Raw genomic sequence first — 20,318 nt, 5'->3', positions numbered from 1 at the left:
AAATCCACATTGACGTTTGCTTTCTCACGGACTCGAACGCCTGTCTCGCGGAGGAAAGGCCTGTGTTTGTTCAATCCCACCATCCCACCATCCCCTCACCTCCTGCATACACGGACTTTGTAACTATTTATTCTCTGTCACATGACCTCCTCCTTCAACCCAGCTGGTCACGATGCCGACACCAAAGAGAAACTCTCTGTGACGCCAGCGGCTTTAATAAAACGTGGGTGTTTGAATGAGAACGGGATGAATATTTGCACAAACGTCATAAAGTAGAAAAACGCAGAATTAAGTACACAGACAAGGAAAACAAACTGAACCAAGAGCGATTAAATATGCTCACAACTGTTTATGCTCAGTTAAGAAGTTAAAGGTTTGAAGTTCTGTTTTTATGTTTTTGTCCAACTTTCATTTATCTCAAATTTTGAAGAAGTTATACAAAATTCAGCTGGTTCCTCTTGTGTCTGTTTTTTTTTTTTTTATCTGGATAGTCAGAGCACCCAATATAATACATTGTTCGACTTGAACAGCAAAAATAAGAAAAATCTCACACAGGTCAAGACATTCTCATTAAAATGTGATCTGTGGGTGAAACTTCGTGCGACGTTTTTCTCTTGGTGAAAGAAAAAACGAAACTTTTAAGAGTGACAACCTCAAATGAATGTTTTGTGAAAATATTTTTGGAAAATTTGTGAAAATTCAGCACACCATATTGAGTCAATCTTGTTAGGCTTTTCTTTCTTTCCTCTTCGCTTCGGCTTCTCCACAGGCCGTCCAGTCGGGGCCAAATGTTGAATGCCAACCCAACTAATTACTTCCACCCCAGCTCTCCTGGTCTCGGCTTCAGAAAAAGCCCAGTGCCTCGACAAACACCGGCAACAATATGAGGTGTCTGTCTTGTGAATGCCAAGTACCCAGAGCTGAATGAGAGCATTTATTTCCCTTTTTAATTATCAAATAGCAGGATGTCTGTGTGAATGCCATTTCCCCATAAACAACTTCTTCCTTCAAGCGAAGCGCACAGTAATTACGCCCGAGAAGATGGGTACCGCCTGTACAGGACGTACTCGCAGTGAACGAGCCTGGCTGTGTAGTTTGGTTTGTTGTTCACCTCAGAGGATCGCTCTTCCTCCTGGGGAATGGATTAAGGAGCTGCGTGATTATGGGGGCTTTAACAGGTAAACAATCTCTCGGATTCATTTGCGAGGTGTCAATTCGGCAGACAATCTGACAAACAACAGCAGAACCGGCAGACCTACTACTCCACCTTACTTCACCTCTGGGCTCTCTCTCGTTCTCTTTGGCTGCTTTCCAAGCCGAGCACACACACACACCTCTTTCTGTGCTCTGCTGCTGATTGGCAGCACAGACCAGCCTCATGTTTAAGATAACCTCACCTTTGGCCCGTTTTTTTTTGTTTTTTTTCCACAGACAAAAAGTTAGGCAAAGACACCCAACACGCTGTGTGCTCGGCTCAGTGCTCGGAAAGTAGAAAGACGGGGGATTAAAAGAAAAACATTGTGTTCTGTTCAAACTAGTATTTATGCTGGTTAAATGGTTAAATATGTGCCTTGCTGTTACTAGAGTGGTACCTTGTGACCAGTTACATTACCTGCCACGTGCTTATTAGCGGTTTGGTTTTGGTTTTAAATGGATACAATTTCTATGATCAAGAATAAGAGACCAAAGCAGCTCTCCGAGGTCGATGCAGAGGGGTGCTTTAAGCAGTGGTGTCGTGCTATTGGTCGAAGCACCAGAATGCACCCGAGACGCCCGAGTACTCGTGTTAAGTTGTGGCTCCTTTTTAAGGTTGCGTAACCACTGCTCATACGGTGGCGAGTTTACATACAATAGCCAATAACGTATATTTTTATCACTTTAACTCCATGAAGTGGACAATATAATCCTGCTATTTTTAACAGTTGTTCTGTATTACTCATTTTAAATATTGTTGTCCAGTTGCCATCACAACAAGTTCTGCACATTTTTCACAATAAAAGCCTTGGTCAGAAATGAAGGGTTTTTGTATTTCGAAACATGAGATGGCTTTTAATTTGAAACGGCAACAGGAAGTGTAGCGTTAGTATTGATGCAGTAACCTTAACAGGGCAAACGGTGAGGCTGCTGGGAATGTCCTTTGCTTTGCTGTATTCCTGCTTTATTTGATGTAAACTTATGAAGCCTCACACATGCTGAAGAGGACTTGGTTTGTCTGTATAACAATACACACAGGAAGGCGAATTTGATGTTGATTTTCCCAGTGTCGGCTCAAGAGGACAATGCAAGTCATAAGAAGAGGCCGGAAAGGAGGCTTGAGCAAACACACAGCTGTTTCCGGAGGACACCTCCAGTGTAACTTGTGAGCGGCTCCGCAGCAGCAGCTGTTGAATGTTTGCATCAAGCAACAGAAGACTTCTATTTTTAGAGAAGGGATTGGTACTCCAAGAAAAATGTCTATTTGATATTTGCTGGGAGGTTTTGAAATGTTATTCGAAGACAAATCCAGGCACTGATTGTTGATCCGTGATACCTTTGGGAGACCGATGATCTGCTGGCTACACCTGCCGTGGTTTGCAATGCAGTTTACTTTTATTTCTATTTGACCACTGTTGAGTCTTTGTATGTTTCCCCTGTTTGCACCGAAAAAACGAATATGCCCGCACACATTTTACCGGAGCCTGGTAGTCTGGTGTGCTTCATCTTCTTTTGTTGGACAATGGCGGCTGGCAAATAGCTTTTAGGTGCATTAACGCCACCTTCTGGCAAATGAGTATATTCTTTATGACAGGACAAAAGTCTATACTATATACACTTATCAAATTTTGTACGAGTCAATGATTTGAAAATGATGATCCATACCTAATTTAGAGATCTTTCCTGCATGTGATTAAACAGTTTAAATATTCTCTGTGCATTTTAACCTGAAAACGAGACTAATAATATGAATTTAAATAAACAAAGTAAATAAATGACATTTCCAGGAGTCGATGGCACGACCACAAACTAACTGTTTTGGAAAAAAAAAATTTGTTGATTAAAGATTAAATTACATTCCCGACTGATTTTGAAAAATTAAACTCTTATCTAATTTAATTTCACGCAATCCATATTCTTTCTTTTTCAGGCCGACACCTGTAACTGTACTCGGTGTTCCTCTCCCATTCATCCCCCTCTCCTCCTCTCGTGCCCTCCAGGTGTCCGGCACCATGGGATCCATGAAGAGCGGCCTGCACCAGCACCTCGCCAGGCTGGATGAGATCTTCGCCACGCGGGGCGACTACGTGCAGACGCTGCAGTTCATGCAGCAGATGGCTGACAACGTGATCAAACAGCTGCTGGGCCTGCCCGACTGGGAAGAGGCGCAAGTGGACCTGGCATCCGTCGCCGATCAAACGGCAAACATCGAGTACTACAGGTGAGGAGCGGAGAAATGACGCGCGTCGGACTTGATTACTCACAGCGTCGGTGACATCACCGTTTCAAAGGTTAAACAGGAAGAGAAAACCACCAAAAATGTCACCATCCGTCAATTTTCCTCAAAAACATGAAATGTGTTTTTGTTTTTTTTGTTGCCGTGAATGTTTTCAAGGGATTTTATGGGATGCAAAATTTACACGTGCATTTCCAAATTGTAAGCCGACTGGGGAACAAGATGCATCTTTATACATAGTGATGATTTATCTTGGAGAGGACATCTAAGCACGAATGAAAATGGCTGCACACCAGGCAAGACATATGATATATTCATGAATATCATGCATAAATATTACAAATGGAGTTCAAATATAGATTTATTTGCTTCCTGGAAATGCAAATACACTCAAGTTCATGGTATCAATTCGAAGACGCGGTGGGATAGATAATTCCTTTGTAGGTAGTTACAGTCAGCACGTTATGACCTGAATATATCACATGATATTTAATTGGATGGGATGAAATAATGTATGAGTGTATCAGCCATGTATGTGAATTAAAAACTCCCTTGTGCAGACACGGTTCTGTGGGAAGTTTCAAAATAAAAGCGTCCTATTAAATCTTTCGCAATCGTTGCATCAACCAGACATGTTAAGTGTAGATGCTAAAGATAGAGTACGGCGGCTAACAATTACAGTATGTTAAGGGCTGTTATCCGAGGCCCTCATCTCATTGCCGTTAAACTCTCACTCGGTGGTGTTTCTGTGGAGTCTGCAGCAGCAGACAGGCTGGTGGGTTTCTATTGATCTGTAATGTGACTCCTCCGCTCGGCCGATAACTCAATAATACCCCACGTAGCTCCGCGCTAATAGAGCAGGCAGACGAAGAGCAGACAGCCAGACACTGCGAGATGTTAATGGACTCATTATCACCGCTTCACCCAAACAAATAGTGTGTGCGTGTGCGTGTGCGTGTGCGCGTGCGGTCGGGTGTGTGTGCTTACATGTGTTTGAAGTGTTGTTGTCTCGGTGTCTTCAGCGCACTCACGCAGTGTTTGAGTTTGTTTGAGTCACGAAAACATGACATCACGTTACACTACAAGCACTAAAGCTTTGCAAGGCTCACGTACTTTAAGGGGTTTGAGGTCTTCTAATGGCTCGCTAGCACCCCCTAAACACATGCCCCGGGGGCTACATTTACCTACATGCACGAAATTCGGTGGACACGTGTATCACACCGAGACGTGCAAAAAATTCCAACGCACCATTACGTCAACTCAACAAGAAGTCCGCCATTTTTGGCGATTCACGCGTCGTACTTTAACGAACTCCTCCTACAAATTTTGGCGGACCGACTTGAAATTTATTCTGTTCACTTTTAACATGTTTGGAATTAAAAGTTATCATAAGAATTTGTTTTCGTCGATCGGTGTGCCCGTGGCGTGGCGTGGCGTGGCGGCCAAAAAGTGACCCAAAAGTCATAGAATAGCATGTCGTCCTAAACGTGAAAGGTTTTTGGGTCACTTTTTGAAGTTGTTGGGAGTTTTTGAAGATCAAAATAAAGGCAATTTCTTTTTTTTAAAGAAGAATGAGGAACGAGATCGAGAAAAAAATTAAAACTGCAAGGGGGAATATGCGGACCCTGGTGCCCGCTGGATCCCCGACGTGCAGCGTGCTAGGGCCCGCATATCACTGCTCACAGTTTTAATTGTTTTTTATTACTATAATTTCCAAAGAGTAAAAACTGATGTCTAGAAGAGATATTAGAAACATGTATGTGCCCACCTTTGAAATTTAAGGTGCTTTCACCAGAACATCTTTCTTCAACGTGACCGTTAAGCTAAAGTTTGACAAACGTCTTTCTTTCTAACATTTAACTACATTGCTCACAACCTTAACTTCTACCTCTCTGCGAGGAAGGTCGAGGATCGACCTTGTACACTGAAGCTACCACATTTGGATGTGCTCTCTGCTGTCCCTCCCCACCCCACCCCCCACATGTATCCATACTTTATTTGGTTAGACACTAATTGGATCAGAAAAACGCAGACAAACACGGTTGCCGGTGTCCCCGGAGAACCTCCCCCGTTGATGCCCCCAGCCGAGAGAGCACGAGATGAGGCAAGGAAGAAGAAGAAGAAGGAGTTGGTGGTGGTGGTGGTGGCGGCGGCGGTGAGGGAATGAAGGGCAAGGCAGAGAAAAAAGGGCTGAAAGGGAAAGAAGAGAGAGAGATTAGAGACGGTGACAGAGAGGGGGAGGGAAAGAGAGAAACATTGAGGAGAGAACGAGAGATGTGGGAAGGATTCTGTGGAGGGATGGAAACACAGGTCGATGGGAAGTAAAAGAAATAATTAAAAGGATTGCACAAAGCGATGTGGAAGTGAGTGCAGGATGAATAATGGAAAAAGAAAGAAAGATGAATGAATAGAGGAAAGCAGCTGATAGATTCGATTGATAGATGTGAACTGACTCCCTACAGTTTTTGTTCTCGCTGTGTAAAACATTCAGCCATATGGATTTGAACCCCATTCATTATTAACCATCTGGACAGGTTTGCTGTGTCCGGTCGAAAACTGGCCACTGTTCACGGAACAGATGGTTCCACTTAGGGGCAACTGGACCGGAGTATACCCTCGAGCGTGAGCGCACACTCACACACACCTCAGGTGACAGCTTATTGCATGTGTCCGGTGAGGTGAAAGGAAGTGGGACACTCTTCCCTTGTTTTCGCCAAGTCATCGTTTTGAGTCATAGAGGTTTACTAAAAAAAAAAGTACTGTAAGGAATATTACAAAAAAAAAAAAAAATTGTATAGCTTTGGTTTTATTTTTCTGTAGTTTTGACCACAGTTCGATAAGTTATGATAAGATAATTACCACCAGAGTAATTGACTCATTCAGCAGAATTTTACAACGATAATGGGGGTCAATTTTCCACTCAAAGCTCTTAAAATATTTTTAAAAAAACATTGGGTATTTGATGTTGCAGAAGTGTTAGCTATAGCCCACAGTAAGCAGGTTTAACATTTATAGCCAAGCATCAATCAGCTACCATGATAATTGTTCCTCACTTTCCAATTCTATTGGCTGATCGACGCTAAATCCACGAGTTGGCATAAAACTAGTATTTTCTTGTTTTAAAAAACGTTATCCATGAGAGAAAGTCTAAAATATGTTCTTGGACATAATGTTAAAAGATCGAGGCTCAAACTTACACGTTCCAGGCACATAAACACACTGTTGAACTAGTCGAGCGCAATGTAATTATTATCGGTAGGAATAATGGCCAAAATCTACAAAATAAAGATTTCATAAAACTGTGATTTCTCTCTGTATTTTTTTTGCCAAAGCACGGATTCAGCAGCAGCAGTTTAATTTTGCGGTCTGTCTGTGCCTGCAGGTGGCTGACCTACCTGCTGCTCCTCATCCTGGACCTGATCATCTGCCTGCTGGCTTGTCTGGGGCTGGCCAAGCAGTCCCGCTGGCTGCTCACCACGTGAGTCCGATGTGCCCTGTAAAACTGGGCTGTTTACACAGATATGTTGTTGTATTTGTGTTGTTGTTTTTTTCACAAGAAAAGCAGTTCCATTTTTATTTTATTTTAATGTACGATTTTTCTATCTTGCACAGTGCAGGAAGGAAAGTCAGAGAGGAAAGAGGCAGCAGATACGAGAGAGGGAGGTGATTAATCACAACTAACTGGGAGCTATAATAGAAAAAGAAATGTGCTTTTAGCGAAATGTAGATTCCTTTTTTCCAGATGTTAACATACATAAAATTGAATGTGCCCTTTATTGAACAAAGCTCACGTCTCCTAATCAAACACTTTATTATTACGTATTTATTCTGATGACCAAAAGCAGAACAAATATATATTTTCTTCCAGTCACACCTAGATGGGTTTATTTTAATTCATAAGTATAAAAGCAACCAACTGCATTTAAGAGGCAGCTGGTCTCATCTCATTAACCTAATAATGATGGTTTTTATTCATAAGGGCAGAATAATCCACGCAGTATGCATGCCGAAGATCTAATATACAGTACAGGAAGAAGAGATCTGATAAATTTGAACAAAATACGAGACAAATAAGTATAAGTTGGTGCAGGTGGAGAGAGTTTGAGGCAGTGTTTTGGGGCTTTTCTTCCCATGGGAAATCGCCTGTGAACAAGGCAGCTAAGCACTGTATCATACCCCTGTGCAAACACCGCCCCGCTCGGCACCATCGTATTTCACCGCTTGCCTTTTAGCATTGCCGGCAGTTGGCCAGAGTTGCTCGGAGTGGATTGCCGTCTCAATGGCTTTGCTCGACAAATTGGATCGGCGAGCTGTGGAGGACATCGGCGCGAAGCCACTAGATGTTATCAATAATGTAACTTCCTGAAGACTGTTATTCCAGTTTAACACTTGACCTGTTTTGATCATCTCTGGACGTGAAACGCATCCGATAAACAGACGCCAACGTACTCGACTGGAGCTTTGTATGGCTCGTAATTAGTTATTGAGCTTTTTATTTTTAGCTGTTTTTCATGTAATGTTTTATTGATTTTTATAAGTGACAAGAAAACAAAATCTCTCCCACACATCGTAATACAAGTTTGACTAAAAGATGATACTCGGATGATGAACGTAAACAAATACTGTATTGTAGATACAGTATAAATGTTTTTTGTTTTTTTTATTCTCCCTCTTCCTGCTGTAGAGGAGCTTTCACGGGGCATGAAATCCACGCGAGCTTCCTCTCATTCAGCCGAGCATCCTTCTGTCTCTCTTAATCAGTCAGTTCAGGGTTTGAGCTGCGCTAACCACAACCATCAACCCCCCCGCCCCACCCCCTTAACCACCCTCAGCACACACAAGATGAGCCCGTGTCAAGAATGTCTGCGCTCCCGAGGGGATGCTCACTTCCAGCAGAGTGGAAGTGGTTGGAGGCAAATTACACTCTGGAGGACCCACCAGGCTCTTTCTTGTACTTCTAACCGGCTGGCTGGGTGTATTTTCATGACACACAGTAACAGCTCAGACAAGGAGTTACACCCGCACGTGAGACAGCGAGCGACACCCCTTAAAGCTTGCTGTCAGCAGTTTTTATTTGGATGGGTTTTTTTGTTTTTTTTGTAGGACTTATTTTTTTTCTGGGGTGATGGCAGAAAACTGGCACCTCAAAACCAGAGTACATTACACAGAAACTATTAGGTTTCTTAAAACGCAGCATCAGCCCTTTTCAAAACTTAACTTCATGGATTGCAAGCGCTCGCGGGTCCCCAAAAGTACAAGTAAAGGACGGAGGAAAATCACTTCGCTGGACGGCAGGAATCATTAAAGGTTGTCATGAGAAAGAATATACGAGCAAGAAAACAAGCAGGTAGCTGTAGCTCCGCGTGAAAAGCAATAAACAGTTTTACAGGGGAGGACTGCGCTGCTCAGGAAACCTTGAATGTCCAGATTTCAAACTGCCGAAGATGTGAGGAAAATGTAAAAGTTCAGCAAAACGGAGCAGAGGCTGCAATCTAGTTCAGGCAGCCCAACTCAGGTCTGCTTCTGCTCTCACGCGCCTCAGTGATGCACATATCAAACATACCCTCTTAATCATTAATCGTTATTTTGCTTTGAATACTATTTATTTCCACTTTATTGCACTTTTATGGACATGATGAAGAAAGGTTTTTAATGAACATATTTGCCAAAATATTCAATGACAATACATTTAATTTGTGTTCCGGGAGGAGAGGAGGGGGGGACTTAAAGTCCGCCTGATCAAAAGGGTGCGTTGGATGTTTGTTATAGCGAGGGGAGTGTGTCGCGCGAGTGTGGCAACAAAACACACGTTGGGCTGCCTGAAGTAGCTCGCAGGCTCAGAACGAAAAAGTTTACATGACCAGGAGTTTCTGGGACACGAGACGGAGCCGAGTTACCCGATGGGCCGTTTCCACCTGACTTCAGCATGCGTCCCCGGTGAGATCGGATCGCACGTGGTCAGCAAAAAGTACAGGTGTGGACGCTTTGACATCCGATCTGCATCAGACCACATACGGAGGCGATCTGGGACACCGTGTTTCTCTTTGAGGTGTGGACGTAGTGCGTCCTCAATCCATCCCGGGCCGCACTGGAAGACTACGCAGCTGACGTCATCTGAATATCAATAAAGAAGAAATGCAGCTCCTGTTTGTTTCTGACCCGGTTCTTCCACGGGTTACCGTCACGTTACAGCAGGATTGTTAGTTTTGGCTTTTTTTGTTGTTGTTTTTTTCTTCCGTTTACTAGAACTTCTTTGCCTCCTCCTCTTTTATTTATTTTTGTTACCAGATAAAATCTCCTGCGTGATTCTGCGAGCGCAGCTGAACTGCACACAAAGCTGTAGAGATTTACTTCAAACTAAAGCATCTGTTTAGTGAATTAAAACACAGACATGAGGCTCGTTTCCCTAAAGCCTCCTCTGGGTTGACTTTTTTTTCTTTCTTTTACTTTATCTCGTGTAATTTCTGGCACACATCGGACCAGGTGGGAACGGACGGCTTAAAGCTGGCCACCTGGGATCCGATCTCGCCGGGACGCATGTTGATGCAAGGTGGAAACAGCCCCGGAGATATGTTGCTCCTGTCACAGCATATGTATTCAATGTATCCGTTACTATCGGGGAGATAACTGAAGTATGGACAGTTGCACAGATAATACGTATAGCAGCATCCTATGAGTGGTATTTAGGTTTTTAGAAAATTTTCACGAGATAAGACTTTATTAGTGGGGAAATTTAGATTTCACAACAGCTTCAGAATACAGGTGGGAAAAGATAAGTACACAGAAAGAAAAAAATGACAAATATGCATGCAATAAAATAAGAATAGAATAGAAATTTTAAAAAAAATGTTTAAACTAAAAACAAGGTATAATTCCACACAAACAAACAAGCTATATACACAAAATATATACATGTTGACCTATACAGTGAAATGTAAAGAAAAAACATAATTATTGCACATAAAAAAATACCTTGTTAATTGTAAATTTCTTAGGATATATGGTATATTGCACATCAGTTATATGATTTATATGAATTTAAAATATTGCTTGGTATGACCTAAATGCAATAAAATGCTTGAATCTGGTCTCAAAGAAGGAGTTTAACATCCAAGTCTCATATATTTATGGAGTGCCTCAGGGAAGTGTACTCGGACCTTTGTACTTTGGCACATATACAATATGAATGACCTTCTAACACTGGACTAAGTGCAGAATCCATATGGACGTAGATGACACAGTTCTTTAATATTCAATGAGTCAGCAGAAGTGTTAGCTCCAGTACAGGACCTGAATATCCAGGTCACAGTTTTAGGTAAGAGGCGGGTAGTTTGATGATTTATTAAACTTTATCTCTTCAAAATTTGAAAATATTGCTGACGGCTCTCAAGGGATTTTACAAGTATGCAGTTACCTCACAAACACATAATACGTGTTTTGTTAAGAAAGAAAAAAAAATCAAAGTAGCCAAACACTCATTAATTCAGTAAAGACCATATGGCCGTTATTATCTTCATAATTAAGAAATTCCTGATGTCAACGTCACAATCTGCAAGAGAATTGCTCCGATTTCTTCAAGATGCATAAACACGATATAATAAGGTGCTTTCTAAATTAGTCACTGATGCTCTCAGAGATGGCAATCACAATGCAAAAGCCAAAATTAGAAGTAGAGAGAGAGAGAGAGAGAGAGACGTGATTATCATAACACCCTAATTGGCATTGGCAGCGAGTTCCCAGGTCTGCTGCAATCCTGCTTCGAGGTCACATCACTTTCATTTCACTCAGTTTTAATTAGGAAGTATAATGATGGTTTGTGTAGCGACGAGAAAGCCCTTTTTTACTTTCCATATGTTTTCCCGCAGACTGCCTGTAAACAGCCAGAGATGTTTCAGTTGAAAAGAAAACTCCACTTCCCCCGCTCTGATTTAATTCCCACTGACTTGACCTCGTCTCTGGGTGCGTTTGCTGCAGCATCATCCGCCCTGCTCAGTGGCCACAGCAACTGTTTTCACTTGATGTGCTTTGCGTCAGGATTTACACCCGAGTTCCTGTTACTCTGTGTATCTGTTTTGTAGCTCATGTGGTCCGGTGTGTGTCGCACAACACGCTGTCAAATAGGCTCGAGCTTGGCAAAATCCCCAAATCCCTTTGTTTTGGGATCGTTTAGAGCGCATCATCCTGACACTTGAAGTGCACCGCATGTTTCTGCACTTGAGTGTGAACGCGCTTCCGCACTCAAAATAATGAGTGTTAGTACACAAGTACGTAGAGCATTAGCGTTGACATTAGATTTGACCAGCAGGAATTTCTTCTGCTCAGATTATCTACTTCTTTCATTATTAATATTCATTATTTTACAAGAAAAATGCCAGAAAATATTTTCTTGTATCCCTTAAAACCTTTTTAAGAAACAGAAATGGCTCTATTCTATGTTGTTCTCGGAAGAAAACACTGCCATGGGAACATATGCAGATGCAAAAAGACATTACTGCAGTTAACCACACTGAGCCAGTCAAGCAGTCGAGCAACTTTTTGCATCAGTTCTGCTTTTTCGATTTTAAATTAAGATTAGGAGTGTGTGAAGCCTCCTTGTCTTTCCTATATCATTCGGCGTCGGGGCTCAGTGAGAGGCTCCGTGTCAGACAGAGGGAAGGAGACAATCTGATACCAAGGTCGACGGCACTGAAAAGATACGACGGAGAGACGGCCGAGGGAATATATATATATATATAAAGAGGGAAAAGATCAAGGAAAAAAGGACTGTGGTAGCTTGTAAATTCAATGTTGGGAGCTCGGTATCTCCTCGATGCATTGTGAAATGGATTAGCAGGGGAGGTGTTGGAGGGTTGGCTGGCCTCGAGCGTGAGCATGCATGGAGAAAAAAAGTCATATTTAAAGTCTGGTGACGTGCTGGAGCGTCTGGAAGGCGCCACAGTGGTCGAATCAGCAGGAGTTTATTTGATTTTCTGGAGATTATTTCACCCTAACGAGACCTGATCGATGATAGGACCGTCGTCATCCTTTAAATTGGAATCGATCCTCTTCTCTATCACCGTATAGACCCAGACGAACACACTGCCGCTTCCCTGTTTGCAGAGATTTCAACCCCTATGGTCACATACATTTGATGTCATTTTCTGATGAAAGCGAGAAAGTCAGGGGGGGAGCTCACCGTAAAACAAAAACAAAAATTTGTTTTGTATGTCCTCATGGGTGCGGGAACACCCATCCAGCCGGGGGGCTGTAATCAGATGTAGACCAACGGAGCGGATGAGCGCCGCTGCTCGTTCCTCGGTCCGTGACGCTGCTGCAGCTGTCTGTCGAGGCTGCAGAATCGACTCCACGGAGACGAACGTGACCTCTGACCTCTTCTGTTGATGACAGGCCGATGACATCAGCACTCCTCCCCCTCGGGACTCAGGCCGTTTCCTTTCAATAGCATTTCTTTCAAGAAAATGACTTATGACGTGTCATGATTCTCCCCGGTGATAACTGTAATCATTTTTAAGATTACACGTTGTAAGATTTGTATATGTTTGTTTATGAGTATATTGTTAATGTTTTTGTTTTTTTTCCATCAGTTTATGGCAATTATGTCTATTTATTTCCTCATGTTGTATGAAAAGTCCAGCATAAAACAATTACAATACATATTTTATGTCATTAATGTAGTATAAGTAATTCTGGAGAACATTTGACACAACATTTACCCGCTAAATGACATATTTTTCAATGAGTGGAGACTAAAATGATTGTTCCAATTATTTGCAAAATTTGCCATAATCTACTTAAAAGGTGTTAATATGTCTGTTGATTACGGCTTGTTTCTGCTGCCACCACGTGGCCAAAAAGTAAATTATCGCACATTTAAATGCGAAGCCTGAGTCACTCACTTCCTGGGTTTCAAACGATGTCATATAAGAATACAATACTCTGTCTCCATAAGATAGATTAATTATTGGAAAATACTCACCTACCTGAAAGAGGATCAAGTGTTGCAAATCACTCGGTTATTTATTTGGATGAATAGCTTTACTGAGCCGTCGTGTCCTCGGAGGCTCCAGTTAATCTGCATCTGAACGGACTTGTACTGAGTTTCACTGCGACCTTGCTGCTGCTTTGTGTCCCTGCAGGATGATGGTGTTCGGAGTGCTGATGCTGATCCTGAGCTGGACCTCTCTGGGAGCTGACCTCGCCACCGCCGTGGTGAGCGGCCGCCCTTTCTCACCTCTGACTGACTGACTGACTCGCCACCGATATAAACGAACACAAACCGGTCGGCAATCAATTCTTATCAAACCTGATGACAGGAGTGATGAATGGCTTTAACTTGAACGCACACTGCACTTGGAGAAATGGCTTTCAGTGTGTGCGTGTGTGTGTGTGTGTGTGTGTGTGTGTGTGTGTGTGTGTGTGTGTGTGTGTGTGTGTGTGTGTGTGTGTGTGTGTGTGTGTGTGTGTGTGTGTGTGTGTGTGGCGGGGTGGTTGATTTTACACCGTATGCATGAAGCCACACACGTGCTGTTGTGCAAAACTTGCATGTGTATATGAATTCATTACATAAGGATGGAAAGCAACAGTCAACCAATGACATCGCTGCAGTTTCTTCCTACTCTCTCAGACACACGTGCGCCTTTTTAACAAAACACGAAGCTGCTGCAGTTTGTTGCATTTGCATGAACTCATTTTCATTAAAAAAAATATGTCAGCCAATCATCTCTAACCCCGATTTATGTTTTTTTTAGCTTAAATTTCAATTATTCTTTGTGAAATACGTGCGAGCAACAAAGAGCTCTTACAGCCATGCAGCGTCATCTCCAAAGGTTTTAGCGGCTTCCTCGCTGCCCAATCTCAAAATCCTCTGATCTTAGTTCTGATCTGTCGCCTCGTGCGCTTTTGATCTCCGCCGTCAAACGGCACACGGCTAAAAATAGAGCCACAAAAGAGCGTAATCCCAAACCCACACCTTGTCAGCATCGTTATACGGCCCGAATCACTTGATTCAAATGTGCCAACAGGAATCGAATCGCATCTTTCAAACGTGAATAATTTCAGTTTTGCTCTATCATGATCCCACGGCTTCAAAAAAAAAAAGAAGAAGAAGCCACACATGAAGATGTGAAGAATCTGTGATGTGGAAAAGTAGTGAGAAACATTTGGAAACGAGGACTATGAGATGGATGAGTGAGCGCCTGTGCCTGACTCACCTGCCTCCGGCGTGTTCGCTATTTTTCTCAGGTTTGTTGTCGGGGTGTTGCGTTGTGACTGAAGGCTGTGGAGGATTATTGTGTGAATTTAAGTTGGAGATAATGAGCACCGAGTCGAAAACAGCGAGAGGTTCGATCCGTTAGCCTTTGGGTTCGCCTTCCTTTTTTTCTTTTCGTCTTCCAGTTTAATCTCTCCTTCACAGGTCTCCTCTCGATCGCGGTCTTCGTTTGCTTATCGACCGACACAACAAACCTCTGCGAGCACGCAATGTTCAGCACACGCAGTTCATTTCCACTTTGACATGTTGTTTTCAGGTGGAAATGCAGACGTGAGGATCAAAGGCAAAGAGATAATCAAAATCAAAAACGGTTTCCTCTCCGCAGAACACGAGTATCCACAGAAAATGTCAAAGCAATTCAGCCACTAATTTCCTCCTGTGCGAGTTGAGAGTCTGGCCTTTAGGGAGCATGAAAGGATCCAATAAACGACATGCTAATCTGTCCTTTAGATTCACATCTTTGTCTTTTTGTATAAATGGGAATTGTTGCCTGTTAGAAGCAGCAGAGGAAAAGGTCAAGGAGCGTTCCCCTTGTTCTGCGTCTCCATTCGATGATCGAAGGACTTCACGGGCGTCGTTCTTACGTGTTGTTCTCTCGGCATGCGCTTTTGCAAAAAAAAAAAAAAAAAAAAAATCACCGCAATTACTTCGGCGTGTTATGTAAGCTCGTCTGCTCTGTGGCGTTTTTCTCAGGCTGACCCCGACCGGACCGCAGCGGCCTTTCCGCCTGACGGTAAAAACATCGTAACGGCTGTGAACGAAGCAATTACACGAGCGATCTGTCGCTGTCCGAGGTTTATACGTTTATTGTGTGTGTTCATGGATGTGTATCTTCTGTATTAGGTGTTAAAGTGACCATATCCTAGGCACGTATCAGATATCAGGCTTTACAGAGTAGCAGTAGAGGAGTGTGTGCATGGATGTACCGCGCTGTGACTCCACACAGCTCTCGATGACTAATCACATTACATACAATCGTATAATAGTTATTTAATCTTGTCAGTGTATTTTTTGAGGAATTATTACGACTGTAAAATGTCTAAAAAAAAATAATTACCCAGAACCAGCTGTCTAAAACCAAAACACGATATCAAACAGCACAGTGCATGACTGAAATAAGAGATTAACACGATAAGAAAACTGAAATCTAACGCCGAACTTCTTTTTATTTCACTTTTCTGTTTTTCTTTTAGTAACGTTAAACCTCAGACTCTTGACTTGGTGACTAATGTGAACACAAGTCGTCCATTTTGTTTTGTTTCATTTAGTCATTCTTGGAGGCTGCAGACTGTTTACGCACTAGACCGGTCAGCAGTTGGTTGCAGGGCTAAATGACATGAATTCATACGTGTTTGCAGCTCTACCTGTCAGCTGATCGTTAAAGCGAACCGGTGCCCCTGTAGGGAAACGTGGGAGAACCCGCCACCTGCCGTGCCTCGCGCTTCCACCCTGACCGAGGGCTTTACATCCACGCCGCGGCATGTCTCTTGTACCGAGAACGCGTTTTGTTTGCTGTGTTTTAATGATGTCAAACCGTCATCACCGCATCCAGTGGAACAACAACCCCGGCGTGGTTTAGTGTGGAGACCCTGTGTTTGTTTGGATCTTCGTGTGCGGCTGCAGTCTGTGTTTACAGGTTGTGTGTGTGTGCGTGTGCGTGTGTGCGTGTGCGTGTGCGTGTGTGTGTGTGTGTGTGTGTGACTTGATATTTCTGTGCCTCCCTGACTGACAGATGTTTGTGTATCTGCATGGGAAAGTGTGCAGGGAGGCTACAGTTAGAATACACAATAAATTACTGCGTAATTAAACCACCCTTTGTAGAACTGCTAATCGCCGACAGCAGGAAGTCAGGACTGCTTTTTATTTATTTATTTATTTTTTTGTGACTCACTGTTCAGGAATTCTTCCTCCTGAATGTCAGATCCTCTCAGTATCCTTTGTTTTTTCACAAACTAGCTGAGAAGAAACTTTGCTCGCTGCATCTCATCTGTGTGTGTGTGTGTGTGTGTGTGTGTGTGTGTGTGTGTGTGTGTGTGTGTGTGTGTGTGTGTGTGCGTGCGTGCGTGCGTGCGTGCGTGCGTGCGTGCGTGCGTGCGTGCGTGCGTGCACGCGCGCGGCTCATTAGCGTAACCCCCCCCACCACCACCAGAGAAGGTGAAGCCCCGCTCGGGATGTTTGTCCTGAGCCCGGGGGACATTTAGCATTCAGACAGCTCACATCGCAGGAGACTCATCACTTTTGTTATTTTGCAGAGGAAGGATTCTTGTTAGCACGAAGCGAGAGCGGCTCTCAGTGACAGTCTAGACACGTTAGAGTGGATTATAAAAGCAGCCCTATTACCTTGTTTCCGTCGCCAAAAAGTGTGAAGATGATAGTTGTTATTATTCAGCTTGGTGAAAAAAGTGTTAGTCAAGTATTAATATCCGGTAGATTACTTTATATTTGACAAACTGATTCTTTCCTTTTCTGAATGTTTATTTTTTGGGGGGGTTTAATTTCAGGGCACGAGCGACTTCTGCGTGTCCCCTGACAAGTACATCATGAGTCAAACAAAAGGCATCATCGCTGCTGGTGAGCGTCACTGTGAATAATGAGGCTATAATGGAGCTGTTCCATAATGGGGCACACAGCTTTTAATCAGCCTGTTGTTGTTGTTTTTTCTGTTTTCCACAGATATCGTCCATTACTACCTTTACTGCAACCAGACGCTCTCCAACCCCTTCCAGCAGGTAGGGAAACGTGATGTCGTGTTTGAACCAATGGATGGTAAATTTGCCGATATGCAGAGTATAGGTTGTCGACTTGGCTAAAAACAGAGCTTACCTGGCTCAATGTTGTTTTAACATTTTGTCTTGAAGCCGCCCTTCAGCTACAGCTGAGGACACAGAAGGTCCTCACTAATTTTTCCAGGAATCTGAGAGTTTATATTGTACACGTTTGGGCAATTTGGAGTATGATTCAACTGTATGTGTTAATGTATTAAAAGACTCCCGTTTCGGGTCACGGGGCTGACTTCCCCGCTGACATCAGACTGCAGCTAAGTCACTTTTCTATACGCGCCGCGGCCTCGGCAGAGCTTCCGCTCTCATTATCCGGCTCTCGTAGACAAGCGTAGGAAGCGCTGCGGCGGAGGGCAGACGAGCGTCACCCTGCCATGGTAAACAAAGTCAGCGCTCCTCTCTCTCGCCATTCAGATAACCAACAGGTGCAAAAGTTCACGAGCGAGCTGGCAGATACAGGAACTCCCACTGATTGGCAAACACACAAGTGTTCCCCTCTTTCTCTTCCTCGATCTCACGCCTTCACGTATTCGTAGGCTGCACCACCGTATCGATGCCCTCTAGTCGTCACCCCCCCCCCCACACACACACACACACACACACACACACCGTGCTCCCTGCATTTCATTGCTGTGGGCAACTCCTGTGCCAACTCTTTCTTTTCTATTCTTATCATCTCTTCTCCTTTTCTTACTGTCCTCCTCCATACATGTCCTCTGCCCTATTTTGTACTTTATTTGGCTGAGAACAAGCTAAAGTAAAAGAAAAAGAAGAAAAAAAAGCCAAATCTGATCAGGCCATTACATCGTGCAGCAGTGAGCTCGTTCAACCACGAAGAGTCACGTCGATCCAGGAAAAAAGAAAGAAAAAAAAAAATCAGATCAGAGGAAAGCAATTACATTTATGGATAGTTGAGGTAATTGACCGTATCCTGTTTCAATTTAAAGTTGTGCCCCAGGCCGAGGGGTTCCCAGGCTTCTCTTGTTAGGTTAGACGACTGTGAAGATACACTTTTACTTTGGAGAGATGTGACAGATTAATTCGCTTATGGTTGTGCTTCAGTGTTAATTAAAAAAAAAAAAAAAAAGAGGTAAAAGGTGCTGCCTTCCAGGTGAGAGTATGCAGTTATATAGGGCTGAATGTGGAGGAGTATTTTGCCCCCTGCTGGTGAGAACGTTAACCTGCAAGACTTCAGTGACAAACCGCAGAATAAACATTTCACTTAAATTTAACTGCCCTACAAAATCCAAACGCAGTTATATATTTGGCTAAATCTGACTTTTTGACATGTAACTTACAGTATGAAGAATACTCAAATGGAAATGTTTTGTTTTTAAGACAAAAACGTGTATAATTTCAAGGAACTATAAAACAGGGGCAAAAGTGCCAAAATCATTTAAGTGGTCGTCATTTGTAAACTTTTTCTGAATTGCTTCCTCTCATTGAAAAATCATCTGTGACGCTCTAACGTCTTTGAGTTTGGTTTACCATCTAATAAAGCCAGGTAAGCTCGTCCTACTTTTGGGCTGCAGCTTTTTAAGCTTTTAAGTTGACAGCATCTGATTTTTTTATTATTTTTTTTTACATTTAGGAGTGAAATAATGTTTCTAAGAAAACATTAGTTAAATCCGAAAGTTGGAGTGGCAGTGAAGTAAATCTTTTTGCCAAGCCCAGCTGAATTAACACTTCAGTTTAGGCCTAAGTCCAGCTCACTTGTTATTTTTGATTTAGATTTATTTGGTCCCTTTAAAATACACTAATAAATGAAATTATAAGATCCATCATGTCAAATATTATGCTTTTAACAAAAACACGTGTTTTCAGTTTGTCCCTTTCAGAAAAAACACATTCATGTAAACAAATGTGACAACACACATGTGCACATGGGAAACATGTGTTTTTGGAACATTTGCATGGTTTAATGTGTGAAGCCCATGTAGATTCCCCACGTGAAAAGTTTTCCACATATTTTCCTCATGTTATCGAATGTTGCAGCGTGTGGTGAACACGTGTCATACATGTGATCGCATTTGTGTCCCGAATTAAAAACATGGGAAACTCATGTGTGTTTTTTTTCTGTAAGGGATGAAAAGACACAACGTTTGCATATTCCTTTAAAAAATACTGCAGCTGGACATCATGGGATTCCTAAATACCTCCATCGAACAGCCTTCGAACATTTGATTTCTATGTGATGTGCAGACTCATCCATTATAATTCTACCCTCGAAACTCCAACAAGATCAATGCTACACTTCATTTGCATGCTCTTCAACCTTACCTCATTGTTTGCAGCCCCTGACCATCTTCCAGAGGTCCTTGACCACCATGCAGATCCAGATCCAGGGTCTGCTGCAGTTCGCTGTGCCTCTGTTTCCTACAGCTGAGGTATCACACACACAAACACCAAACTGAGACGTTTAATGGTACAATAGAGTCGAAATGCTTCAGGAGAATAGTATCAGAGGGATGTTCTGGTATAAATAAGTGTTTCTCCGTGATGTGGTGACCCTCTCCGCAGAGAGACCTGCTGGGTATCCAGCATCTGCTCAACTCCTCGGAGGCCAGTCTGCACCAGCTGACCGCCCTGCTGGACTGCAGGGGACTCAACAAGGTTTGTTCACTGCACCCTAATTGGCATCACAGCAGCACAACTAGGTCAACTTGAGAGTAAGTGGCCATGCTGGATTTCAGCACTAGAAAATGAAAGTGGAACTGGGAACCGAGCAGAGAGAGGCACAACAGAAAGATTTTCTAATTTAATGACTTTTCCGAGCCGGTTTTTTTCTTGCGTGTTAGTTTGGTTTCCCGACTCGTGCACGAAATGAAATCGAATGTCA

The 20,318-nt window shown here is 42.9% G+C and overlaps 1 protein-coding gene across 2 annotated transcripts in view; it reads left to right on the top strand.

The window, feature by feature from the left end:
* The window catches only part of ttyh2 (tweety family member 2), a 54,670-nt gene that overhangs the window by 29,254 nt on the left and 5,098 nt on the right, over positions 1-20,318 (top strand). For both annotated transcript variants that reach the window (XM_069704669.1, XM_069704670.1), the window contains exons 4-10: positions 3,195-3,415; positions 6,813-6,908; positions 13,567-13,639; positions 17,201-17,270; positions 17,373-17,428; positions 19,774-19,866; positions 20,000-20,092. In XM_069704669.1, coding sequence (XP_069560770.1) covers positions 3,195-3,415; positions 6,813-6,908; positions 13,567-13,639; positions 17,201-17,270; positions 17,373-17,428; positions 19,774-19,866; positions 20,000-20,092 — 702 coding nt within the window. The remainder of the gene's footprint in view (positions 1-3,194; positions 3,416-6,812; positions 6,909-13,566; positions 13,640-17,200; positions 17,271-17,372; positions 17,429-19,773; positions 19,867-19,999; positions 20,093-20,318) is intronic.

This window comes from Brachyistius frenatus, unplaced genomic scaffold (assembly GCF_029030835.1).
Source record: "Brachyistius frenatus isolate BFR_SWC_R1_liver_20210118 unplaced genomic scaffold, ASM2903083v1 Contig_51, whole genome shotgun sequence".
In the NCBI taxonomy this organism is placed as follows: domain Eukaryota; kingdom Metazoa; phylum Chordata; class Actinopteri; family Embiotocidae; genus Brachyistius; species Brachyistius frenatus.
Note: the sequence above shows the minus strand (reverse complement) of the source record. Positions and strands in the feature narration are given on the sequence as shown.